The sequence below is a fragment of the Psittacula echo genome (assembly GCF_963264785.1).
Source record: "Psittacula echo genome assembly, chromosome: 1".
NCBI classification, from domain to species: Eukaryota; Metazoa; Chordata; class Aves; order Psittaciformes; family Psittacidae; genus Psittacula; species Psittacula echo.
This window is the reverse complement of record NC_137735.1, coordinates 28,378,757-28,406,432: the sequence shown is the minus strand read 5'-3', so window position 1 is coordinate 28,406,432 and position 27,676 is coordinate 28,378,757. Positions and strand designations below refer to the sequence as shown.

At 40.2% G+C, this 27,676-nt stretch overlaps 2 protein-coding genes across 5 annotated transcripts in view; one reads left to right on the top strand and one right to left on the bottom strand.

The window, feature by feature from the left end:
• On the top strand, window positions 1-26,528 carry COMMD8 (COMM domain containing 8; the record flags this gene model as incomplete). 4 transcript variants are annotated; one of them, XR_013956410.1, is made up of 6 exons in its annotated part: window positions 1-69; window positions 1,121-1,276; window positions 2,223-2,375; window positions 4,093-4,248; window positions 6,172-6,257; window positions 26,491-26,528. XR_013956410.1 is itself a non-coding variant. In XM_080612856.1 (5 exons), exons 1-5 carry the CDS (start codon window positions 25-27, stop codon window positions 6,190-6,192), a joined length of 531 nt encoding a protein of 176 aa, XP_080468982.1. In that variant the 5' UTR covers window positions 1-24. The 4 variants fall into 4 exon arrangements, 2 of the variants coding, with proteins under 2 accessions (XP_080468982.1, XP_080468981.1); XR_013956411.1 differs by lacking the exon at window positions 26,491-26,528 and adding an exon at window positions 8,272-9,502; XM_080612856.1 differs by lacking the exon at window positions 26,491-26,528 and having other exon boundaries at window positions 6,172-6,628.
• GABRB1 (gamma-aminobutyric acid type A receptor subunit beta1) overlaps window positions 13,357-27,676 on the bottom strand; it is a gene marked incomplete at its 3' end in the record, with an annotated part of 138,118 nt that continues 123,798 nt past the window's right edge. Inside the window, exons 6-9 of the mRNA XM_080612842.1 lie at window positions 22,800-22,937; window positions 22,543-22,695; window positions 20,981-21,231; window positions 13,357-13,704 (exon numbers count right to left, since the gene is read on the bottom strand). Coding sequence (XP_080468968.1) covers window positions 13,357-13,704; window positions 20,981-21,231; window positions 22,543-22,695; window positions 22,800-22,937 — 890 coding nt within the window. The remainder of the gene's footprint in view (window positions 13,705-20,980; window positions 21,232-22,542; window positions 22,696-22,799; window positions 22,938-27,676) is intronic.

Genomic DNA, 27,676 nt, shown 5'->3' with positions numbered 1-27,676 from the left:
AGGCGGTCCGGGAAGGGCCGGGGGATGCTGCGGCTGCTGGAGAAGCTCCCGCCGGGACGGGTCCTCGAGGTGGGTTCCCCGCGACCCCGGGCGGCCAGCAGCGGGCCCCGGCGTCTCTGAGGCAGGAGGAGCCGCGGCCGCTGTACCACTCAACAGCTCATTTTCCCCCCCGCCCGGCAGGCTGCTGTCCGTTAAGTAGGGGCCGTCGGGCGGCTGCTGTCGTGAAGCGAACTTGGGAAGAGGGTGGGGCGCGGCGGGAGCAGGTGCGTGCATCCTTGTAACGGCCGCTGGGGCTGGGGAGGGCGGTGGTCGCCGCAGGGGGCGGAGGAGCCTCTTTCCGGCACCTAAGAGGGTGGCTGGGTCCGCAGACCGGGAATGTGCCTTTTAGCGCGCCTCTGGGCCGTCACCGCACTGCCTGCCAGCGGCGGCCTCTGCCAAGCGAAGGCGAACGTACAGGCCGGACATGCACCCAGCGGGTGTTTCTGCTCTCGCTTTGCTGTTAGGTGATTAGAAATACCCGTGAGCTCTTTACAGCGCAGGGCTTCCGCCGTGCGAATGCAGGCGCTGAGGGATACGGCCTATGTGCAGGAGCTCCGGCCTCTCCAGTGAGGCTGCGGCCGGCTGGATTCGCCTCTCTGCTGTGCTCAAAGAAAGATTACTATAGCAGGGCAGGAAGATAGACATGTAGAAGAGGCTTAGTGCTAGAGGACAGTGGATTGGGAGGTTAGAGAGATCCGCATGCACAAGCTTCGAACTCAAAGCTTTTGAGTTGCACTTTTCATCCCAACAGTCCCGGTGGGGAGATGACTGAGGTGCCTACCCTTTGGTGTGGCAGCACTGCTGCTCAGCAGTACGTTATAGTTGTACACAAAACTATTAAGTCTAGGGTGAATCTGAATCACGTTGTGATTTATATTACCAAACCTTGTGAGGGGAGGACAGTTAATATTCTGGAACAACCTCTTTATGACTATAGAATATGCACTGGCTGCGCGCAAGCATTGAGACAATACCCAGCCAAGGGAGGGGTTATAAGTGAATTGCCTGATCAAGTCTTGTATCTGGTGTAGGTTATCAGTGACAAAATTATGTTCTTAAATTATGTATCACATTGTTTCAGTTTCTTCATAAAATAGTTGATGGCATATGTGGCCGTGCGTATCCTCGATACCAAGACTATGGCAATATCTGGAGCTTGTTGGAGTGGATGGAGGTTTTAGAAGAAACAGGGACGTATTTCAAAACTGCAATTGGCAAAAACGTATCTGATGAAGAGGTAAGGGCTCATAAGTGGTTGGGCTTGACTTTGAGAGACAGAATAGTGGAGTGATTAGTCTTGTAGTTTATTTAGTTGTAAGGTACTTTTATTGTATAGCATTTGAATAGTATCAGACTAAGTCTAAATAGGTAGGTGAGCTGCCTTTAGAGATACACTGCAAAGACTTAAAAGAAAAAACTAAATTGACACTGATTTCTCAAGTGCCACCAAATCTGTTTTCATAAAAATCTATAACCTGTCATTACTGTTCATCACTACTAAACCCATTCACGCTCTTTTTGGGCTTTATTGGTTCATTATTACTGCATTGAAGTGTTTTAAAGTATTGACTGTATGTAAATAATAGTAAAAAAAAAAAAATCTAGACTGTGAATGGAGCACTATGTGGGACAAGGACTATATTGAGGGCATTCCAGGGTGTATAAGCTTTGGAAAAACTTATTCCATTATCAAAAATCTTAATTCCCATAGTTTGCGTATTGTTCTTGTTTTGGCTACCTGATAGTAGCTAGATCAAAGAAAAATACTTGTATAGCCATTGGAAAGTCTGTACATAATTATGTCTTTTCCGGCTAAGCTAATGTATTTTGTCTCCACTATGATTTTTCAGAAACTTTCAGAGCTAAACATGCGTTGTTTGTGTGATTTTTGTTTTGTTTTAGCATATAAGAAGGCCACTCAAGCCTCCATTCTTTGGTCTTTCATAATGTAAATGACAAGAAAATAACTTTTTTTATTTATACCTTGCTCTGATAAGTACCAGCTCTTAACTATCAAACACAGAGCAGTCACTGATGAGATTATAAGAAAGATGAGGCTATGGAGTCCAATATAACAGCTATTTGGGTAGAAGCTTGGATATCTACAGAGCACAGCTGTTACAGGGGGTACATGTTATTTCTGTGGTTCATAGTTTAAGCAATCACAATTTTTATTTTTGTAGGCTGCTCAGCAGATAAATGAATTAAATTCAAGCTATCAAGAAGCAATCACAAAATGTCTAAAAGGCAGAAAGGAAGAAATCAGGAATGCACTAGTGGAAAGAGTAAACGCAATCTCTTCTGCCCAGCTGCAGGATTTTGACTGGCAGTTAAAGGTGAGAGTGTTGCCTTGATGTTGTTTGAAAGAAATGTTCTACAAGAAAATAAATGTTGATACAGACCCCGTAGGCCTGCTCATTCTGGAGAATGGTTAAATTTTCATAGGTATCAGAAAAACATGTTCATGGTAATGCATCAAAGACTTGCCTGAAATTTGTATGAACTGTAAAAGTAAAAGTCTGCCCCCTTTCTTTCAAAGCTGCAATACCAATCTCTTTCCTAAAAGGAAATTGAGCATTGTTCAGGAACACCTGAAAGTTTTGCTTTTGAGGCCTGAAAAGACAGTATTTTTAGTCAAAGGAAGAAGAAATGTTTGTTTAATTTCAGGAGTAGAGCACTGATTCAGGATGTGCTTCCCTGACTTTTTCAGATTTTTATATTCCTGCAATAAACAATTAATTAGTTTGAAATTATTTATCATTAGACTTACTTTGATAATAAACCAGTGGTGACTGTATTGCCTACAATTTGGGTTTATGAAGACAGCTGCTTTAAATTAAACTGTATCAAAGACTTAACAACATTACATACTGTTTATATTTTTAGTTAGTCCATGAGAGCTGTCAAACAGACTTGTAGAGCTGTTAAATGCTTTCCTGTTTCAACAAGAGTGTTAAACAGTTTGTGCAGGAAACAGCTTTGGAAATCAAAGAACAATGCCTACAGTAGACAAGATTCTGCAAGAGCAAATATGGCATTGTAGTGTGTTTCAGATGAACTGTTATTAGGGGATTGTTCTCTTACTAACTGCATTTTGTGCTGACAGAAATAGAGACTAGACTTATGTGAACCCTTGGGAGGTTTTTGTGTTTCACTTACCTTAGTCTTCTGAAAGATTTTTTTTTTTTTTTTTAATTAAATCTCTATTTTGTAATGGAGATTTCTGGTACATGTCCGCAGTATTAATTTTGCATTAAATCACTGGGGATTTTTTTAGCTTACAATAGTTGAATCCCACCAAGGACATTGTCTCATTGTCTTCTCTGCTGTATCACATTCTGATCTCAAATAAATAAGATGGGTATGTAGAATATCTACTGTATTACCAACTAATCTTTGATTTTAATATATTTAATATATATTTAATATATTTTAATATATTTAATAAGCCTTAGTTATACTAGAGTGAGTATTATAGTAAACAAAAAAGAAAGCACTGTTGGTATGTAATCCTCTTCATCAGTGCTTGTCCAATAGAATATTTGACAAAGTGTTTTATCAGCTACAGAGAGAGTTGAAAAATGCACAAAGGTGTCCTCTTTCTCCCAGCTGCCCCTTCTGTAAGACTCTTCTTGTTGATTACCAGAACTATTTGAATATAATGACTTCAGAATTCATATACTTCATTTTTAAAGAGCCATGATCAAATGTATCCTCTCTTTTCACCTGGAATGCAAAAATATAGCAGACCAGTACTTTTAACAAATTGTTTTGACAAATGTATTGCTATGAAAAGGGGATTTAGTATTTCAGTATATTTTTGGTATAAAACAATCAAAATTCCCAGTGGGGGAGTGGAGTGAAGACACATGACAAAACCACAAAACCAGAACCTGCAGAGATGACTTACGAGAAGTTAATTTTGTCATGCTGATGTCTGTTCTTTCTGGTAGTACACATTCAATATAAAGTGCAGATGGGATGCTGTGAAAGACTGAAAACTGAATGGTTCCATCTTAAATGTTTTTCTTGTTGTTTCGTCAATCTGCATAGCTTGCTCTTTCCAGTGATAAGATCTCCATGCTTCAGATGCCACTTCTCAATCTTGATTTGGATGTGAGAGAAAATGGTGAAATTAAACCAGTGTCTATAGAGATGAATAAGGAGGAGTTGCAGAACCTAATAAACTCACTGGAAGCCGCTAATAAGGTAGTTTTTACTGATACCATCTTTTCTTCCTGACTTCTCATGTACTGAGTTTAACTGAAATTCATAGGGTAATAGAATAGTTTGAGTTGGAAGAGACCTTTAATGGTCATCTAGTCCAGTCCCTCTGCAGTGAGCAGGGACATCTTCAACTAGATCAGGTGGCTCAGAGCCTGGTCCAGCTGACCTTGAATGTTTCCAGGGATGGGGTGATGCCTACTGTAGCTGGAATAAATAGGCTTTGTCAATAGGCTTCCCTCGATAAGGTGGCCTGTAGTAGATACCAGCCACATTGTTTGTTCTGGGTATCTTGATGAAAACCCAACATAAACCATTCACTGGCAAAATGATAGAGTTACAAAAAGCCATACACAGGGAAGACTATCTTGGGTAGACTTCGGGGGTAATTTACCACAGTTGATTGTAGAGTTTTTTGGGTTTTTTTTTTAAGATGTAATTAGAATCCTGATAAGCATTGTAGACTGTTCAGAACACCTTAAAGTCTTGAGAGAATAGGAGGAGAAGAAAATGAAATGACAAATGTCAGATGAGAGTTGATTTTGAATGATTGGAGAGAACTCCAGAGTTCACCCAGCGTCACAGAATTTCAGTGGTTGGGAATGTATATGGGAGAGTTGTTTGGTTGTAACCGTGTACTTTAATTTCCCTGGCATAGTAAATCAGGAGGAAAGCTACAAAGATTCCACTGCAGTAACCCAAGAAGAAAAATAATTTGAAGCTTTAATTGGAGTGTTTCAGATTTCTGAATAGAAAAGACTAAAGAAATGATAATTTGAGGAAAAATTGTTGGGGGAAGTGTCATCTGACTTGCACCCTGGTGATAACTGAATCTTGGAGTCCTTCCTTGTTCAGTTACCTTTCAGTATTAATTCTGGCTCTGTTAAAAAGGAAAGTTGAGTGGGTTTTTTTTTTTTTTTTGTTTTTTTTGTTGTTGTTTTTCTGTTTTCTTTTTTTAAATCTGTAAATGTCTTAAATATTTATTGTGTATTATCTGAGAGATGGAATCCTCTGACATGTTGCAGGATGGATATGGAAGTGTTGTATCAGCGTGTTCTAGAAATTAGCAGCTTCTAGTTGCTTCATGACGTTTAGCAAGTAGAGGGTTTATTTAGATGTTTTATGTAATGTTGTGATGCTGTAGCTGGAATCTGTAGAACATTTAGGAAAAACTGTCAGTATGTAAGAACTGAAAATAATAGTTTTATAGCTCATAAATTTAAAACTAAGTTACGATAGCACTGTTAATATTTTGAATTACAAAATACACTAAAATTATGTCTATCTGTTGCTTTAATGAGGCTGATGAGAGACCTCTGACTAACTACACAGTTCCTAGTGAGATAAATGTATTCGTCCAGATACAGGTGATGGTCTTGTGGAATGAGAGCTAACAGCTTTCTTTCCCCTGGATTTTTTTTTTTCTCCAAAACTAAACAAAATCAGAAGCTTGTTGTGAACTCTGCACTATGCAGAGATTCTTGTGGGACAGACTTCAGTCTCCACATGACTTTTGTTCTGCTTGAAGGTCTGTATGGAAACTCTGGGATGTTGTAATCTCCTTACTTAGTTTTATGTGTGCACAAGGAAGAATTCACTCTAGGAATGGTCCCTCAGTTCTACTTTGTGTGGAAGGAATCTCACTGGACCTGGAAATTACCATTCTGCTTTTTGTTTACAGGGAGCTGAGGAATGATTTGCATGCATTAAATGCTAAAGAAAGTTGTTGGAAGTGAGGGTTGTGTGAGATTGTAAAAGACAGCTAAGAGAGGGATGGTGTATTTTCCAGAGGAAAGACATATTTATACAGTTGCATATCATACTGTAACAGAAAGCACAAAGCTGTATTTCCTAAACTGCTTAAGTTCTGGTCTCATCCAACTTTAATCTTATTTCTTCTTTTTGAAGGTTGTCTTGCAACTGAAATGATGGAATTCAGCTAGCTCACAGTATCTGATGGCGATGGTTCCCTGATTGACTTTGAGGGGGAGGAGGTAAATGTTCTCTGCAAAGCCAGAAGTTGTTGATACTGTAAAATACTGAAGTGAGAAGGCTGTTATGACTTGTGCCTAAACAAGCAACTAATCTTTTGCTAAAAATAATAGACTCTTTTATCTGTTTGACCAAAAATGGAAAAATCCAATGTACAGTTGCTTTTAGTACTAAAGATGTCTAGAACTATGGGAAAGCATCACTTATGATGTGCCATGTACAGGTGCATGATAAAACCAAGGCTTACTTGCATAATATGTTGTCCTTATCTAAGGTGCCATGATAATGAAGAACATGACAGAGTGCTTGTAGCATTAATCTGTTTATATGTGTAAATAGTAAATAAACACTTGATTTTCTGTGGATAATTGCAGTTAAGTTGTTTCTTGATTTATTAATCACTAAACTGAATCTTCTTAGATGCTAGGAAAAATCAGCTTTACAAACAAAAGTGGTATAGAATCACAGATTAGTTGAGGTCATAAGGGACCTCTGGAGGTTATCTTGTTCAACTCCCCTGCTCAGGCAGGGTCACCTAGAGCAGGCTGCACAAGACTATGTCCAGGTGGCTTTTGAATATCTCCCAAGGATGGAGACACCACAAAATCTTCAGGCAAATCTCTTCAGTGCTCAGAAGTTGTGTAAAAAGCAGTGGGGGCTTTGCTCAAAATTAAAGTTTGGGTTTAGTTTTGTTTGGGTGTTTTTGTTTTGTTTTGTTTTTTTTTTATCTTAGTTGATGGCTTTTCACTTAAATATGTGTCCTGGGTTCAGCAGTAGCAGTCATTTTTCTCCTTCTTAGTGGCTGGTGGAGTGCTGTGTTTTTAACTTTCAGCCTGGGAACAACGCTGGTAACACCGAAGGTTTTTAGTTGTTGCTAAGCAGTGTTTACTCCGACCAAGGACTTTTTGAATCTTATGCTCTGCCAGCGAGGAGGGGAAGCTGAGAGGAAGCAGAGACAGGACACCTGACCCAGACTGGCCAAAGGGGTATTCCATACCCCAGCACGTCATGCCCAGTATATAAACTGGGAGGAGTTACCCGGAAGGACTGGATCACTGCTCGGGTCGGGCTGGGTATTAGTCGGTGGGTGGTGAGCGGTAGTATTCTCTCCCCTTGTTATTCCCCTTATCAATATTATTATTGGTGGTAGCAGCAGTGGTTTTGTGTTATACCTTAGTTACTGGACGGTTCTTATCTCAACCCGTGGGAGTTGCAGTCTTTTGATTCTCCTCCCCATCCCTCCAGGAGCTGGGGAAGGTAGAGGAAGGGGGAGTGAGCGAGCGGCTGCGTGGTACTGAGTTACTGGCTGGGCTTAAACCATGACAATATGTTAATGCTTTCAGAAGGGGGTGCAGTGCTGGAGAGGAGCTGACCTATGTAAACTGTGAAAGGAATATTCCCAGCCTACTTAATAAAGCAGTAAATCATAGTCTAAACTTTTCTGAAACGAGATTGAGTTTTGGTTGTAGTATGTAACAAAAGTTAGAATCTTTAACACAAGAAGAATACACCAGAAATTTTGTGGTTTCTACTATTTGTTGAACCATTATTGTGTACGTAAAAAGCAATTTATCTGTAATACTTTATATAAATACTAATTGTGCTTCTCATCAAGTGTAAAATGCACACTTTATGTGTGTATATTTTATGCATGCCTTGTATATACAAAAAAAGGCAAAGTATTGATGACTTACCTTCTCCATAGTTCCAAAATCAGGGTCTTGAGTTCCTTCTACTGCATTTTGTTGTGCCATAGGTTTTCATGTAAGCAAAGTGTAAAATGTGTCCCTACAAAAAATTTGACTTCAGAGAAGAGGAGGAGGACAAGAAGCTTGGTTGTAGAAAGGCATCTATGAAAAAGATTTTAACAGGCTTCGGGGATAGGAAACCTAAATATATGTTTCTAATATTAAAACTAGGACAGAGATTTTATGGGTCAGAACATTTAAAAAAAAAAAAAAAGTGTGTGTATTAAATATAGTCTGTTTCCATTTTATTTCATACTGGTACATTTAGTGAGATGTGCATCTTGTCCAATGGCAGCAATTCAAGATCAGAAAAAGTGGAGAAGAGAGTAAAGAGTCATAAGAATGGAAGACTGGAAAATGTGTTGCACTGAAAGGACTGCAATCTCTTTAACAGAGATTGATCATCATCTCGAATATACGTAAGCAACTGGAATTTGATAATGGATCTGATAACAGCTAAAGACCTTACATAAGTGGTACCAAATTTGAGCTAAAAAATTAAGCTTGGAATTGATTTTAGCTTTATAAAAAATTCTGGAAAGAGTTACTGCAGCTTGTCCAGTGGTGAGTTCAGGAGCATGCTATTTTTTAACAGCGAGTGTAAGGAATAAATTGATCATGTGTATTTATTTTATTCATAGATATTTGTCTTGATGCTACTTTTCCCTTTCTTCTAGGTCTAGTTGCTTTATAGAAGATGTTCAACCCTTCACATTGTCTATGGTTAGGAATTTTACTCAAAAGTACTCTTCATATGTCCTCCCTCCCATGGAAGCCCAATGTAGAGAAGACTTTGGCAATTTTGTAGCATCAGGTTAGTTAGTTCAACTAATACAGTACGAAAAACACTGGAAGGTATGCAGGTTTTTCTAACTGGGAACTACTACAGGTCCACAGGGACTGCTTTGGTGGTAGACTGTCTTCAGGGAAGGATTCCTAGCATTATAGAGATCAAATAACTATTTTTTTTTTTTTTTTTTCCCCTCTGATCTCCCATATTTCTGTTGGTACTGATTTAAATGGGAGCCGGAACAAGCATTGACAAGAAGTGCTGTTAACTGCCTTTGTAACATCCAATCCTGAATTCTTTACTTATGCCAAAGTCTTGTTCAGCTCTTTCTTGAAACGATGATTTGCTGGCTTTGATTTGTAAAGCTGCTGTTTGCTGCAGCACACAATATTAAAAGTTAGTTGCCTTTGAAAACTTAAAAAAATCAGGTAATATGTTGTCAGCTAGATCAAAACAGCAAATGACGATTCAGAGATGGGAACAAGGAAACTGATATGTTCACAGGTGTAAACAAGGTTGCTGATGTTTTCACTGTAATGCATCGTCTACCAAAGGAACCATCTTTCTGAGCATTTTTGGCAGTGTGATTGGTATTTTATACTTTTGTGGAAGACTTCATAGATAGCCAGTGATGAGTTAAAAGACATTATTGGTCAGAGACTATCTCTGGAGAGGTGATGTGCTTCTGCTGTGATGTAATTATTTTAGGTCCTCATTGGTACTCAAGTGCAATTGTAGTTTGCTAAGAATAAAAATGTGTGACTTAGATTGGTACCAGCACAAGACGAGAGGTAATGTTTTTATAAAACTTGCAGACTCAAAATTGCTCACAAAATTATAAATAAATAATCACACCAAGGAGCAGACAGTATAATTAGAGTTCACTCTGCACTCCTAGACCAAAGTCACCTGGTCTTCCTCTAAGAAATGCCAGATTTCTCATTTGTCTCTTAATTCTTTCACCCTGTGCATATACATTTTGGTATTATTACATGCTGAAATTCAATATTCTTAGATCTCCTGCCTTCTTTGGGCTACAGGATGGTTGCCTATGGGGGCAGGAAGAAATATACTTGTGCAATCCCAGGTGTGGGGTTTTTATGCTTTGTAATGCTGGAACCATTTAAAGATATTTCTGTACACAACAGGTGAAACACAGCCCTTTTTTTGACTAAAGGCAATTTTAGGAATGTATCCTCAGTACGTGGGAACTCACGAGAAGGGACAGAGGTTCATCAGTGATGGGAAACAAGCAGCTGGTGGAACGTGGCTCCAGCCCTTTATGATTTTCCTCATTGTTTATCTCAAGGAATCCTTCACTTGCAGTACAAGGTGCTGAAGCATTTTGTATAAGGTGAACAAGGTGACTCCAAAGTGGCAATTTCTGTGCTGTTTGGTGGTAGCATAAAGCACGGAAATGTTGTCAGAAATATTTCTGTGATATTTAAAATACTATTTTTTGTGACTAATGAGGTTGGGGTTCAAGTCCCTTTCTGCCACACAAGAGGGTTGAGGTTAACCTGAGCTCTGTCCTTTGCTCAGCCAGCGGCTTTGTTGCAACTTGTAAGAATGTAGCATCTCGTAGATCCTTGCTATTCTGTTACCTTTTGGTTGAAATTGCCAAGGGATTCAAGTACTGTTGGGAGACAACTGTACACAGTCTAGGACAGTAGAAGCTCGTATCCTTGGGAAACCTAGCTAAGAAAGACACCTAGTGCAAATTGCGTGAGGCAGCTATGCAGATTGTAAGCAGGTTTAGCAAAAACCTAACTAGCAATAGGACCTTATCAGTGTTGATCATGAAGTCTGGTTCCTAAGGGCAGGTGAACTAACTACTAAAGTACAACAGTGACAGAGCTTAGTGTTACTACATAGTTCACCTTTCTTGCTAAAAGCCAGCCAAATCACTCCAATATATTGATGGGAAGAGGTTGTGTTTCTTTAGTACTCACTAATTTCTAGCTCCAGATGGCAATCTACATAAATAGATGCATTTTTCCATCCTGTGCCTCTAATAACCACTGCCTTTTCCTTGATGCCAAGCTGTTGCTCTCAAGTGAGAAACATTTTCTTCTGCTTTTTTTCTAAAAGTAGTTTAAAGAGAGATTATGTGCTAGTTATGATTATATACCCTGTTCAAAAGTTTTGGTTTTAATTCCCTTTTGAGGCTTTGAAAGCGGGTTTAGTGCCTTGCAAGCTTGTATGCCAAATTCTGTTTTCTTCACGAGAGTTAGTGGTTAAGTATGCGGATGGGAGCTCAGCAGGATACAGGAGATACTGGCTCTGGACTAAGGTATTGCCAGCCTGCATTAAGGCGTTCTCTTACCTCATTATGTGCTCGGGTTATTAGCCCCTGCTGCAAAACTTCATGCCAAGAGCTGGCAGCTGTTTCCTTACTCAAGATCATGGCTTCCAGCTCTTGATGCAGCCAGGGCTTGGTGTGTACCGTTCAAAACTGGCAGCACGGCTGGGGTTTGTATCGGTGGCATGTGTTGAAGGACTCTTGACGCACAGGGGTAGATCCTGCTATTTTGGAGCATACTGTTCTTTGTGGCATTTTGCATTTGCACTGCTCAAGGTTTGTTAGTGGCCTTTCCTCTGCTCCATAGTCCCCCTTTTTCTTTTTTTTTTTCTTTTTTTTGCTTGAAATGGTACAAGGTAAGTGCTTTTAGCCCACCTGCCTAACATTTGTGGATGAAGTGGCTGGATGATCCATAAACTAAAAACTATGCATATGCAGATGCTAGGAGTCTACTTCACCGCTCCACTGAACTTGGGATGAGACTGGGACTTTCGAGCCCACAGTAAAACTGATAGTTTCAAGGACCCCCCTAGATTAGCGATGTCAAATGCCTGGTTTGCAGCCTTATATTGTTTGTAATCATAGAATGGTTAGGGTTGGAAGGCACCTTATAATGAGTGATTTAAACCCTTTCTTATCTGGTGATTTATCATTCCAGACTCTTTCTGCAAGTCTGATGCACAAAGGGCAGGGGTGGCAGGTCCTGATCTGTTAGGACGTCTAGATCTTGCAGGATGTGATAAACATTAATGTGTAGGAATGTTTCATTTATTATTACATTCTGATTAAAAAATTGTAGTGTCAGCTGGATAAGTTCATCTGTTGACCTTACTGCCAGGCAATGAGGAACTGATGAAGCTTTTCACATCACTTGTCTGTATTCCCTATTAACTCCTAACTTTGTGTATCGCTGCCTGCTGTCCGCATCAGTGTTTCTTTCTGTACTGGCTGGCATTGATAACAATCAGCTTTATAGTTACATATACTCTGTTGGCTTGTATATCTCTACTCTCCTAAAAGTATGAAGCACTTTCAATACAAAACAAAATGTAACTGTTAATTGTTATGCTTCAATAAAATGCTATGTTAGGCACCATAGTGTAAACTCTATTAAGAAAAACCTGGCAATAGAGAAAGGGATTTGATACAGGTAGGAGGTGACTGACCTATTGGTTTTCAGTTGCATGGACTTTGCTAATACTTTGCCTGTGGCTCCTTGGCTGGAGTTGTCAGGTGATAAGCAGTTGGGTTGGGAGAGGCAGTTCTTCAAGACCAGTGCATCCAGCATCACCAGCGTGCTGTAAGGCTCAGCCATATCTCTTGCTTCTCAGCAATGTAAGGAAATCTGTAGGAAATGGTATGCAGAAATCTCAGGTCTGTTCCCAGACATCTGCCAACTTGTGGGAGAATGTGTTGCAATTGCCAGCCACAGGAAGTGGCCACTCTTGGCCTGTGGTATCCCTCAGTAGTTGCTTCTAGGAATGAACACATTTGGTTTTTACTTTTTAATACAAAATTACAGATGGCACAATTGTTCTCATCAATTTCAACTTAGCTACTTTGTGGAAATAACAAAATTCCAGTTCGATCCAATCAGCTGATTCCTTAGTTGGAAACTGTGAGATTTGTCTCTGCTACTCTTTCTTTCTTTTGAAGATCTCCACCTCTCTGAAAATATTAACTCCTCCTTGAGTGATCCTTCTCAGATGCTATGGAAATTCTTCCCAATGTAACTGCTAACTTTGAAATGATGCAATATGTAACAATTACAATCCTTCAAACAGTTATTTCCTCAGATTTCTATACACTAAATGCTGAAAGACTGTGACATTACTTCTTTGAGTTGCTTTACTGTGTTGTTTGGAAGCATGCTGCTGTGAGCTGCCAATATGTGATAAGAAATACAGTAGGACTAATTTTTAATTCACTTAAATAGATGAAAGTGGGTACAGAAAGATCAAAGGTGATGTGCAGATTCTTTGTAAACATCAAGGAGTAGTGCTTTGGCTGAAGATGCTCTTTAAGAACAGATGTATACTGTTCTGAATGTGATGAGGCTGGTTGGCTGGATTTGGGTTGTGGGTTGTTTTCATTTTGTTTTGTTTTTCAAAGCTTAAATCTAGAAGTATTCAATAGTTGGGTCTTACCTTGAGTGTGTAACATTATGGCTACTGCAGTTCTTCGGTTAATAAAGTTGAGAAAGAAAAGTAACAAGTCCAACAAGTCTAATTATGTAGTCTGTGGTAATGTTATTGCATAAATTAGTGTACGTAATACAGCCAGTAAACAACATTGAAAAGAATAAATGTGATGGGAAAGACCATTCTGGACCACTTGTCTATCAAGTTAACATCAGTCAAATCAGGGATTTTGACTTTGATCTGGGATGCACTCCTTCGTAAGTGTCCTTTCTTGTGAAGCCTGTGCCTATCCAGAGCACTCCTACTGTAGAGCTCTCTGCTGGAAGTGGCTCTTCTGTACTGCAGGTTGGCACTGTCATATGTGTACGTGGTGGCACGGATGTCACGGAGGCTCGTGGACACGTCTGAGCAGCTGATGTCATTTCGTATTTCAAGTGGGTTAAGAAGCATGCTTCCATGGGGATCAACCTGTGTCAAGGAAGGAACGTGAATTAGACAAGTTCCTCAGTCAGTCTAAGGTGTTTCCCAGGCTGACAGGTACCTTCTGGCTGTACTGCTGAGGTGTGCCTGGGGCTGTAGTGACAGTTGTGTCTTGTACAGTGTTGGCAAAGGTGAAAAGATACTGAATACACTTTCCTGACTAGTGTGAAATTAGCTATTAAGCATCTAAGTACCTTCCATCCTGACCTGGTTCCTTGGACTGGGACCTTTTAATTCAGCTAGTTATCCCATCCCCTGTAAAGTAAGATTTTTCTAATTTTATCTTTAAGTTAGATCATGGTCTTTATGAAATACTGTTTTTTCATGCCTGGTGACCTGAAGCTTTCAAATACTCAAGGTGAAAATTAAATGTTGCTGTCTCTTCCCATTTTATACAGTTCTATACAGTTTTAGTGCTGTAGGTTAGTTTCAAAACCTGCTGTGTAACAATGGGTTCATTGTATGAAGAGCATGTTAGGTACATGTGCATTTTATCAGTTATTGTAAAATGCTTCTGATGAGAATGAATTTTGGAAGTTTGCTATACTACAGAGATGGAAATCACTACTCGCAACAGCACACCATTAACTTGCCCATATGCAGATAGAATAATCCATTCTACCCAACAAAATCTTATATTCAGTTGCATTTTGGTATGTTGGTACCAGAAGCAGTTTCAAATATTCTTATCACTCCATTTGTCCTGTTAGTCAGGGCACTGTTTTACGTGCCTAAGCAAGGAACTGAAAACTGCAACCAGTCCAAACTGCAACCATGTCCAGGACAAACAATGATATGTGTATAGAAACAATATTTTAATATCATTGCATTTTTTACATATGAATGTAATTAAACATTAATAGCTACATTACTACGAAGTGTTTACTTTTCACACATCTTTAATTTCTTGCTTGTTTGTAGTAAAACGTCTTTTAGAAAGTGTTTTTGGTGTTTCCAGAATGACTACTGATTTCTCCAATATAGACTTCCTAGATGTTTCAAATTCCCAGATATTTAAACATCCACTGTATCTCATATGAGGGAAATACACATTAGGGCACAGACCTTTTAAATGAAATTTCAAAGACTTTGACTTGAGACTGGAGTATTAAAATTGTTTGTTGTAAACTGTGGGGTCGGACCTACACTAAGTATATTATGATCTATGGCCATGGCTGTCTGGCAATGCCTTTATACCAAGGAAAAAGTAATTCCTGACAATGTATAGTCTTGTGAAGCACCAGTGATATGCAATGCTTTGTTCACACTGAGCTTTAAATTTATAGTAAGACATAGCAGAGCTAGGAAATGATATAATAATCTACAGCAGGTCTGAAGTATGTTCAAGAAAAAACTCCAAGCAGAGCACATGGGCAAATCCAGTCTTTGGGGATTGCTGCAGAAGAAAGCTGGAAGCCAGAGAAGCCTTGGTTCCACCTGGCAGTGTGGAATTTGTTCCTTCCCATTGCCAGAAGGAGAAAAAGTTGCATGGTGACTACTGGTATACTTACACTGTGCCAGACTAAGCACTTACTAACTGAAAACAAAGTGAAGGGGCTATTTGTACAAAAGCCACACAGGAGAACTGTGAGACAAGAAAAAGGTCTTCTAAATGGAGTAATAAATCACCACAGATAGAAAATGCACTAGTCTGGTTTAGCAATTGGTTCTGTTTATGTTGAGATAAGCATTCAGTGGAGACATCCCTTTTCCCACCACTGTTTTGGTAGGAAAAGCTTGTATATTCTGGGTTAGAGAGGCCAGCTGGTCATAAATCAGCATGGTGTTTGCAATCTTTTTAGTTTCTTAAACTAATATGCCCTGACAGTTTATTATAAGCCAAGCAGTGTATGAATTCCCATTTTAAGTCTTAAGAATGAACCTGATATATTTTAGAACAAGTTTTATTTAAATCATTTTAGGCAGGATGATTTGTATACATCATGAAGCAATCCAGTCTTTGAACTGCAGTCATTGCAATTCAAAGCAAAGAACCTTACACTGGTCTTGAATAAAGTAGCTCAGAAAAATATAAAGGCTCTTCTTATGTACCTGGGTCAAATTCTCTGCTTCTGCAACATGAAATTGGACTAATAGTTAATTTCCCACATTATTAAAAACCCTTTCAGAATTTATTGATGTTCACTCCAAAATATTCTTAAAACTTGTGCAGCTGAGGTTTTGTTACTGAAGCATAAGAATTCTAACGGTTCCCATGTCTGGAATCTGGAAAATGTAGAAATTGTTAAGGGATACACAAAAGAGATTTGTTACTAGGTTTTTTTATGTTAACGCTAGAATGAAATAACAGCAAATATGCACACAGTAAAAGCTGTAAATTTGCTGTCTTAAAATCTTTCTGCCATTACTTAATATGAGGTTACCTGGGCCTTGCTGTAGGTTCTGTGCATCAGAAACAGCCAGCAGGCTTTAACTCATTCCACTCCATGTCACAGTGATGAGGCTCTTTCCCCACATCAGAAATGTACTGCAGTTCTACACAGTCTTTAACACATTTGTGTTGAATGGCATGTCAAAAAAAAGCGGGAATGAAAGAGACGAGACTCTGTCTACTCGTTTTCTGGCCCCCTAGCTGGTTGTCTGCTTGGGAATAGGGTATCTCAGTCCCGCTTATAGGTAGGAAAGATGGGCCACGTGAAACCCAGAGTATTTATTCCTTGCTCAGATACAATGCATTTATTCTTTCAAATGCCACCTTATTGTTTAACTGGAATGCCCTAAATTTTATTACATAAACTGACCATTGCTCAGATGAAAACAGGATTTCTTGCTTAGCAGATATTCCAAGAATAAATGTGGGTAGACATGAACGTATGTATACATTTTGCCTTGTTTGTACAATGCATAAATTTTGCCTAAAGTTGTAGAAAGCTGAAGAATTGTTTTTTTGGGTTTTTTTCTGTCTTTCGAATATACCATGAAGAATATGTGAGGAGGATGTTAAAGCATCTAAAGCTGACATGCTGTAATTATCATAGTTAAAATGTTCTTCAGATGCATTTATGTGGTGATGCTTCCTGTAATGATGTTTGTAGCCCTATTGAGTTTGTAGATTTTTAATTCTTCATTTGCAGTGAACCTACCTAAAGCCTAAATCAGCACAGGCATTAATCCTCATCAGTGATGGAAAAGCTTTGATGTGTGCTCAGGAAAAATCATAAAAAGTAATAATAATCTGGCTTGCGTGTTTACTTAGAAAATGCAATTCCTGATTAGGAGCATCAAATGATATTGTAAGTGTAAAATAATTAAAGTAATAAAATAACCCTAACCCAATAGTCCTGTGTTGACCATATAAAAAGTAGTCAGTCAGCTTTAGGGTAAAATCGTGTTGGCATTCCTTGACAGAGGATGAGCCCCAAATACTTAGTGCTGTCTAGAATGGGATTTTACCTACCTACTTTCTACTTTTTTTATGTTAACTGGTGGGAGATAAAAGGTTAAGAACTTTTCTTTAGTCTCAATACAAAAACATCCTTTCTTTCTTTTAATATGAAAGATTCAGGGCCATATTACTCATACAAGCTGTCTTGTTGGAACAAATGCAGTAGTGTTATCACAGTCTGATCTGCAAAGAAACAAGTTATGCTCAGCAGGGGTGTACTTATTCAGGTGTGGATTTACTTGAAGGTTGAGCTAGTTGTGTGATTATATGCTCATTCTTTTTTCTCCTTTCAGTAGGAGAAAGCAGTAATAGCCACCATACTGGAAGATCGCATGTTTTCCTTGGAGCCAGTGGCTGGTCTCTGCTTTCCATTCCAGGTGTTTTGTGGTTCACAAAAGGTTGAAAGGAAGGTGTGATGCTCTGCAGAACCGGGGAAGAAGAGACCATCCATCACCTGCCTTGTGTTGCCATTTATAAACCCCTTGATGGTTCAGTCCCTTTCCCACTCACATTATGATTGCATCCTCTCTCTTTCTCATGCTGAAGAGACATCTTCTGTGTAATGATTATTCACGTTGTAATTATATAGCAGTTATATACATAAACTATCAAAATATTTTTTTGCTGGCTAAGTTTCCTCAGTGGTACCTAGCTTTGAAAAATGGACAAGGAGATATAAACAGTCTTTATGCTTTATTCAGAGAAACAGAAAGCTTGTTTACTACAAACTAATTTTTTTTGCATATTAAAAATTAAAATGGCATAAATTATGAAACCAGAGAGGCTTTATTTCCACCTTCTTCAGACTGTAGAGCAAGAACAGCCACATGTGAAACAGCAGTATGGTTTCGTTTTCCGGCTGGTCTTCTCTATACTGTGTTAATATCACAGTCAGTTTGCTGAGTGGTGCTCACATCTGAGGCTTTTGTTTGCTGATGAAGGAATTTGAATTCTTTTAGTCATATATGTCAGATGGCAACAAGAAATATATTCACCTGGCACAAGGAGAAGAAGCACTGTTACATATCTTCTATTGCTTAGAGGTCCCTGAAAGGATAAGTAGTATGGGTCAAGAGTAAAAGGAAAAAGTTCCCCTATACCTGTATATACTTACAGCTGTACTTCCTTTGTGCTCAAAAAAATCTTTCCCGTGTTCCAATACAGATATCATACCATCAGTGAAAATTCTCAAAACATGAAGGCAAGGAGCTGGGAGCTGTCTTCATTAGAGGTCTCATAACCTTACCGTGTCTCACTGCTCTGGTCATGTGCATTCTTCCTGCTGAAGATAGAAATAGCTGTTGGACATCTGCACTTCCATGCTGAGTAAAATGAATGCTCACTGTTATCTCCACATCAGTGTTATCTCCAGTAGGATAGCAAAATCCATTGATATCCATTCACATGTGTGTGTCTATGTGTATGTGTGTATATATATATGTGTATCTAAAATCACAAACTTGCACTGTACAGGCAAAAAGCAGTCAGTTCACTTAAAGCATTCACAGCCTCAGAATGGAATTTCAGTCTAAAGTGTGAACCCTTACAAATCCTGGTACAAAGCATGTATGCCTTCTGTTTTCTGTCAGAAAAATGGTGGTGCGTGCATGTGGTGCTCTGAAAAGTTCAAGTGTGGTTGTAAATAATTTCCATCCCATTCTGAGTACTGGTCTCAGCATAATCTTCGTCAGTGTAGCATTTAGACAGAAGCTTTTAGTCATGAGTTAAGGTTTTTTTTTTAGTTAAAAGAAGTCCCCAAATATGTAGCAAAAAGAGCTTACCTGCATCTTATCCTTCACGCTTTCTCATCCTTAGTTCTGTGCACTAGGGCTCAGGTAGCCAAGGCTGACCTCTGAAGAAGTGTTGCTTCCCTCTTCATCATGAATCCCTTGCTATGCTTCTTCTCACCTAGGCTTGATTATCTCCAGAGCTGTTGAGGTGGCTGGTTAGAGTTTGTGTGTTTTGCTGTTTTTTCTGCTTCCTTAACTTCCACAGAAATGAATAGATAGTGTCTGCACACAACAGCCCATAACAGGGTGGCTTATCTCCTCTGCTCTGTGGAGGACAATACTTTGTGGGACCTTGGAGGCTGCTTCAAGCCTGAACTGAATTCATGCAGCCACTGTAATAAAGCAACTCCTACACACTGGGACAGGAGGCGAATGCAGGAAAGGGCTTTTAACGAGCCCACGAGTTCACTGAGACTGAGGACATGATGACTCAGTTAATGATGCTTAGTTGTAGTGGTGTGGCTGCTGGGACACAAAGAACACAACCCTAAAATTAATAAAATATCAGAGTTTCTGAAATGCACTTCCTGGCATGTATGTGAAATTGCAAACATCCATCAAGCTGAAGTCTTACCTTTAGTCAGAGTTTTATGTGTTGGTCTCGTTCTTCAAGCTGAACACAAGGTTCAATATAGTTTTGTTCAAAAGCTATTGCCTCAGGCCACAACAGTAGAGGACTTTATAGGACAGCCTTGGCAAGGTCTCATTCATACTTGGATGTAATGTATTGTAAGAAAAGCAGAGAACAGAAGAAAATTTTTGGCTCATTAGGGGATATATTTTCCTCTGAGTCAGACTGGGCAAAATACACCTGAGGGAAGTGTTTCTTTCTGAAAAACTGGGGAAAAATGGAACAGTTGTATAGAAGTTTGCAAGTGCTCAGTGATGTACCGGTAAATTTACCTAGTTAAAAAAAGTGTCCATAATATTACTTCCCGGAGTTGTCTGGCTTGCTTTTTAATTGGAGGTAGCTGTGGCCTGCTTGAATTTAGCCTGAGGGAAATATCCTGACATCTGTGAAAACCGTTAGAACCAAGCAGCATCCTCCTTATGTTCCTGGAAGCTCAGTGGTGTGGAATTCAATCAAGACTCACTGAAGCAACAGCATCTGTCTTTGTTTTCTAATTTTTGTCGAAGTTTCTGTGTGTAAAGAGGAACTATATAATAAACATTTCTTCTATACCACTGTCCTGGGTTCAGCAGTAGCAGTCATTTTTCTCCTTCTTAGTAGCTGGTGCAGTGTTGTGTTTCTGACTTTCGGCCTGGAAACAACACTGGTAACACTGAAGTTTTTTGTTGCTGCTCAGTAATGTTTACCCTGACCAAGGACTTTGTGAGTCTCATGCTCTGCCAGGGAGGAGGAGAAGCCGGGAGGAAGCAGAGACAGGACACCTGACCCAAACTAGCCAAAGAGGTATTCCATACCACAGCACGTCATGCCCAGGATGTAAACTGGGGGCAGTTACCCGGAAGGGTTAGATCACTGCTCGGGTCAGGCTGAGTATCAGTCTGTGGGTGGTGAGCGGTTGTATTCTCTTCCCTTGTTATTCCCCTTATCAATATTATTATTGGTGGTAGCAGTAGTGGTTTGTGTTATACCTTAGTTACTGGACTGTTTTTATCTCAACCCGTGGGAGTTACATTCTTTCGATTCTCCTCCCCATCCCTCTGGGAGCGAGGGGGAGGAAGAAGGCGGGGAGTGAGTGAGCGGCTGCGTGGTACTGAGTTACTGGCTGGGCTTAAACCATGACAACCACCTTCTACAGCAAAGAAATATACAGTTGAAATGGTAAATATTTAACTTCTTTGTACCCCTTGTATTTCTCCTGTGCTGCAAAGAAATGCTTGTTCTGAATATTCATTTGCATTTTCTGTAGTTTCTTACTCTGTTTTCACTTAAAGATGGAATAAACCATATGTTGGTGTAATCTCCTTAAAATGCTGTTTTTCTCTAGACAATCTTAAATGCTTTTACATATGTATTTAAATTACATCTATCTCTACTATCATATGCATCAACATTGTCACAGCAGAAATAATGTTTGAAAAATTAGCTTAAACATTTTACCTGGACTCTACTTGTTTCCAGTCTGCTCTTCTTGCCTGTAGCATGTCCTGCCCTGCCTCCTGCCTTTTTTTGACGTTGGGGTCCTTTCCCAAAGAATATGTAGTTTACAAAGGCATATTCCAGCAAGGCCAGGAACACAAACACAAAGCATCCCATCAGGTAAATATCTATTGCCTTTACGTAGGGAATCTTTGGCAAGGTCTCCCTGAGGTGGGTGCTGATGGTGGTCATGGTCAGCACAGTTGTGATTCCTGTGAAAGGAGAAAAAAGACTTTGACTAACAAGAATGGGAAGTGAGCAAGAAAGGTGTAATGGCAGCATTGCCCACCTGCTGTGCGCTTCTCATGCTCTTCTAAGGTTTGCGTGATCAGATTCTAAACAGCCAAGGGATTGTATTTTGCCGGACTGGAAATGAAGATATCCTTACAGGCCTGCTAATATCACCTTCTATGGATTTCCATGCAATAAAGGCTGAATGAAATAGCCTTCAAAACCCCAAGCTATCTTGGTAGATCTTGCCTTAATTTTTACAATAACTGTGCTAGGGAATGTGGTATTAGCTGACTTGGATAGCAAAGAGTTGATCACTGTTCTTTCTACGTGAGGAAATGCTTCTCACTTTACTTAAAGCAATAGCCTTCCTTGACCCCATAGGGTGTCTTGCATTGCTCTGGGGAACTTGGTATCTAGCTTTTGGCTGAAAACAGAGGATTGAAAGGAGAAAGGGAAGCTTTATGATAAAATGATGGTCTTCAATGAAGAGAAAGTGAATATGCTTGTATCAAAGCAGCTTTTCCTGTTAAAGAGGTGCTTTCAAGTGAAGTAAATAATTTCCATATCACTGTGTTATCCACCATTGCATGATTTGTTCTACGTCATTAATGCATCTAGATAATAGCTGTAGGCACAGGTGTAATGAGTTGAATTTACAAAAAGGTGGAAATAGAGGTGGGACAAAATGGCTTTCTGGCATTATCATTTGAAAAGCCTATCTGCCTTAAAGCGCAGATAATGGCAGAAGAACTAGGTGATCTTAAGGTCCTTTCCAACCCTAACTATTCTATGATTCTATGATTTTATGATTCTAAGATCTTGGTTATTAAGGAAAATTGTAGGAAGAAACATGGTACGGGATAGAGCCAACTACGTAGGTAAACCAGGCTTATTTGTCGTAAGCTGGTGTATCTCCACTCACTTCAGTAGGATCTTGTCTGTTCATTCCAGTCACACATTTGGCCTGAAAGGACGCTTTCTAACATCAATGAAGTGTTGATGCAGCACAGCATAAACACCTGAATTAAACCTTTATGCTTCAGTTTGAAAGCAAGATACTTTTGGCCTGATCTGAAGACCATTATGGCAATTGGAAATCAGTCAGGATCCCATCCTAACTACAGAGCAAGAACTTCGGATATAGGCAAGGTGACACCTTCCTGACAATGAAGACCCTGTGCTGCATGTGTAAGACCACAATTAATGCTGCTGCTATCAGCTGTCTGGATTTGGTGCTACTGTATTCAAAGACAAAAAGTATCTATGTAGTTCATTGATTTTGAAGTTACCTAGAGCAACTCTGGCTGCAGAGGCATCATAATTGATCCAAAAAGATACCCACGACAGAATTGTAATGAGTGTGGAAGGCATATAGGTTTGCAAAATGAAGTATCCAATATTTCTTTTAAGCCGGAAGCTCAGTGATAATCGAGGATATGCTCCTGAAAGAAAGAAGTCAGGTAATGACTAATGCCTAACAAAGTTAGATACTGGTATTGCTGGGCTGGGGAAGTGGGGGAAGCTTTTTTAACTAGCTAGTTCTCACCTGTTGTAAATTCCACTCTCTTTGATACCATCTTGTAATCAACGATAGAAAATTGTGGGAGTTCAATGTTATCAACTCCTGTTACTGCTGACTCTCCTCCATTCCAGTAAAATTCAATATCATCAGTAGTGTATCCATCTGCAACAGAGGCATGATTGGATTATTGATTCTTCTTTTTGTTTTATTACTTGGCTTAAATAGTTGTAGTTAAAGTTGGAAGGACCTGCTGTTAATCAGGAATTCAGCCTCCTGTTGTGTGACATTTCTGTTGTACAGAAACCACGTAGCCTCCTCTGTACTCAGGGGAAGCTTTCAGGTGTGGAAAAGGAGAAGACAGAAACCAAGGACAGAATATAAGATTAAAAGTCAATTTTTAGCTAGCTCTAATACTACTTCTTTTCATTCAGGCTTGAGTTGCTCAGTTGACCGACAAACTGGTATAACATCAGCAAAACTTTTAAAGTCTCTAGAGGAGGAGCTCTGACAGTAAAACTAGGTTCAGTTCCCAGCTTTGCATTTGATTTTCCTATGTGACAAAATACCGAGTTTGGAGCCAGTGGAGACAAAGGTGATTCTAGAAGAACTCAGGTGCCTGTACTAATACCTGACAATGTCTGTCAGAGCTGTAGATGTCCTTTTGATATTCATGTGGCATTTTATTTTTTAATTAGACCGTGGCATCATTGATCTTCTGTTATTACAGAACTATTTCCTACTGACTTCAAAACTAGCACCTTTCTTTTTCGTTTTATCAGTGACCTTTATAATTTCATTATCATATATTAACATAATTATCATGTAATTAAAAATTAATTTCCCATTCTACCATTGGCAATGTTAACATTACTGTTACCATTTTTGAAAAGTTAGATTAAACTCAAGAATGAATGAGTTTCAAAAAAACCACCTCACAATTGATGATGCTTTTGAACTAATATTTAAACTGATTCAAATATATTTTATTTTACTACCTTCTCCAGATATCTACCAAACGAGAGAACAGCATCTCATCCTTTTTACACTTTTCCTTCAGGTGTTAGAGTTATTCAGGTTTAAATCATATAACGCAGATCAAATAAAAATGTGTTTGAACCCAAAGCTTTAAAAGACTTGGCAGTAGTTTTGCCAGCTGAACCAGCCATCAGAAGCCTCTACAGAGTCAGGAACTTATCCTTTCATATGCAGCAAAAGTGCACTTCCAAGGAAGGGAAATGAGTCTTGAGATGTCTTTGCCTATGATAATGCCTGGTAACAGCTCATCTCTGGAAGGCTGACCACATGCAGAATGGTCCATAGTTTCTCTGATGACGATCAGAGATGCTTTTAAAACTTGCTGCCAGGCTCAAGGGACTGCTTGGAAAGTCTGCAGTTATTGAACAGCTATCTTTTGATGCAAACACACAGTGATGGGCTGCACAACGTTAACTGTTCACATAGTTTATTTGTGAGCTTCTCAGTGCCATAGTTTGCTAACTATCAGAATTGCTCCCAAAACCACAGTAGCCTGTTTAATATGGATCACTACTGTTTGCTTAAAACTGTGCTTCCCAATACTTACACTGATTTGTTTGAAATGAACCATCCCAGGATTGTCACACAGGGCTCTCTGCATGGCTGTTTTTCATTCCTTCCAGGTAGAAGCCAAAAGCTTTTCACTGCAAAAGGTCAAGGTAGCTGCTTGGTAGTGGGATTTCAGCAGCTGCTTTAAAGGCATCATGCACAGACCACAGGGCCAACATGAGGGCCAGCATATAGGTGTAATGCAGAATGATCGAAGGAAGGAATGAAGACTGCTAAGGCTGTTTAAAGGGCCAAGACTAAGATTGTCAGGGAAGCGTTAACTTCATTTTCTTTCAAATCTGTATTATAAAACATCTCTCTTGAATCTTTTCTCTTTCTAAAAATGATAGAGCAAACCATAGGAAATGGTAAACTGTCATCTTATACAGAAATTGTATTGATTATGTGTAGGCACATAGATAATCTCTACGTGAGGTAACATTCATAGCTATTTTATCTTTAGAGTCTAGAATAAAATAGGTGCAGCACTAACTAGATGCTGCAGAGATACTTGCAGTATTGGCTTGCAGGTACTGACTTTATTTGCTGTCTCTTCAGGCAGACCCTGCCAGCCATTCTGCAGTCCCTCTGCGTTCTTGACAAAAGAAGGAGTGGTTTGGGCACCTTATTGCAGATAAAATTGCCTTCCCCAAAGGTGAATTATTGTAGATTTAGTTGTTAAAACCACAGTGGTACCGAATAAACACCTGGGATATCACAGGGCAGATTTCAGAAAGAAAACGGGCACAACTTCCTGCAGAAGGATTGTAGCATGTGATTGGTGCAGTGCGTGGTCATGCTGGGCCTTCACAAAAGCGGGCTATGGGAGTTTTGTAATGTAGGCAAATGTGCTTTTCACCAGTCTTAGAAAAGTTTCTATGACTTCGGCTACTAAATGAAAAATAGAACTACAAGGTTACAAAGTCATTTGATCAAAAGCAAGTGGAAGATTTCAGCTGATGACAAGCTATCATGGCTGGCAGGCCTTGCCTTTAACGTTTACAAGTTTAAAAAAGACTTCCAAATACAACAAAAAATAGAACTAGTGTGAGCTACCATTCTTTCTAATATGCTGATTTCTCATTTGAATTTACTGCAGTTAAAGCTGGGGGAAATGGTGAGAAAGGGATAGTGATGTTTTTCAGTCAATGAGGAGCATTCACTTTATTAGCTCTCTTTTTAGAAGAGTAATTGAAATGGAATATCTTCCTGTGATTTTGTATGGAGAGAACCTCAGTACAATCACGAGTTCCTTGACAGTCATTGTAATAACTCTGCCAGACACTAACAAGGTGTAAACTCTCCCCAGGCAGTCTGTTTCCTGCTGGCATACCATTTTTGTTGTGTGATGCCCTTCGTTATGTGCTTTGCACATTGCTGTAGGTGCGTGTGAGAGGTGTTGGTCTCACATCTGATGGTGACTTACAGGTGCAGGGCTTGGAGGCCCTCCTGTTCCAAAGGTGTTGACATTGCCTTTTGCTTTCCAAACTAGCACACCTGAGAGGAAGGCAGTGGCTGCAGTTTAAAGACTGGAACTGATCTCAGCTCTGCACAGTTAGCATAGGACAGATCACTCCTGTTTGAAGTGAACAGTGCCTTCAAGTGAGGAGTGACAGTGATATAAATGAAGACACATTCAGTGTGGAGCAGCACTAGCTTCTGACCAGCAGGCAATGATAAGCCCTAGTTTCTGGCAGCATATGCCTTAACATTTACAATAGAAGAAAGCTATTTCAGTGATAGAGAAAGTGGGTCTGGTCTGTGCGGTGGCCAGTGCTAATATGCTGATTTATGCCTGGACTTATCTGTACTTACCAGGTATTCCCCCAACAGCTTTTTTTCCAGGTGACCTTTTTTCCTCTACATACATATCCATGTCACTGCTTTAAGGGAATGTTCTTGCTGTTGTGACAGAAGTATCAGTACTTGCAACTGGGTAGTGATGTCTGAACACAGATTTCATAGAAGTCGGATATTGGAAACCTGAAATATTCCAATAATGTTCATAACAGCTGTCAGGAATGGTTGCAACTTCAGCTGCAAAGTCTAGATTGATTTCCACTAATAACATTTAACTGATTTAACAACATGAGTTTATCTGATTCAGTTATTCCCGTTCCCTAAAATCCAGCCTCTCCGAGCGGGAGTCGACTCCGTCCGAGCTCCAGCGCCGCTCCCCGGGCCCACACCGGCGGCTCCGAGGGAGCACGGGGAGAGGCTGTCTCCACCCTCGACGGCCACCGGGGGGCCCCCGCGCTCCGCCGCCGGACCTGGCCCGAGCGCTGCCCGCCTCCTCCTTGGGGCCTCGGCACGGGGCTCGCGCAGCCCGAAACGTGCCACCTCGACGGGCGGGGGTTCCGCTTCTCGCAGAAGCGGGGCAGGACAGCGACCAGCACGCGTTAGCTGAGAGCCGGGATTCGGGGCGGGGCGGTGGTGGTGGGAGCAGATCCCTCGATGTAAGCGGCGGAGTTTAATAGCTGGGCTTCATGTGGAGGGTGCATCGGGATTATTAAATGCTCAATAGTTCTGAAGCAAACGTGGCCTGATTGCTGGGCTGGCATCCCTAGCAGGCTAGCTCATTTTAATCAAATCATTTTCCCAGGATTTCTGCATGTGATTTTGTTGACCTAAATAATAAGTGATTTTCTTTTTTAATTATTATTAATAAAGGTCCCATGAAAATTATTTGATCTATGTAAGCCATTGTTTGCTTGGTATATTCTTTTCCATCTTCAAAACCCTTGGGCTGTGGCCAGCGGTATAAGGCTCAATGAGGCAAAGTGCCAGGTTCTGCATTTGGCCCCAACAACCCCATACAGTGCTCCAGGCTTGGGGAAGAGTGGCTGGAAACCTGCTCAGCAGAAAAGGACCTGGGGGTGCTGATTGACAGCCACTGAACATGAGCCAGCTTGTGCCTAGGCAGCCAAGAAGGGCAACAACATCCTGCCCTGTATCAGCAATAGCCTAGCCAGCAGGGCCAGGGCAGTGATCATCCTCCTGTACTCTGCATCGGTGAGGCCACATCTCGAATCCTTGTGTTCAGTTCTGGGCTTCTCACTGCAAGAGAGACATTGAGGTGCTGGAACGGGTCCAGAGAAGGCAGCAAAGCTGATGGAGGGTCTGGAGCACAAGTCTGCTGAGGAACAGCTGAGGGAACTTGGGGTGTTTAGTCTAGAGAAGAGAAGGCTCAGGGGGGACCCTATTGCTCTCTACAACTACCTGACAGGAGGTTGTAGTGAGATGGGGTTGGTCTGTTTTCCCAAGTAACAAGCAATAGGACAACTGAAAATGGCCTCAAACTGCACCGGGGGGAGTGG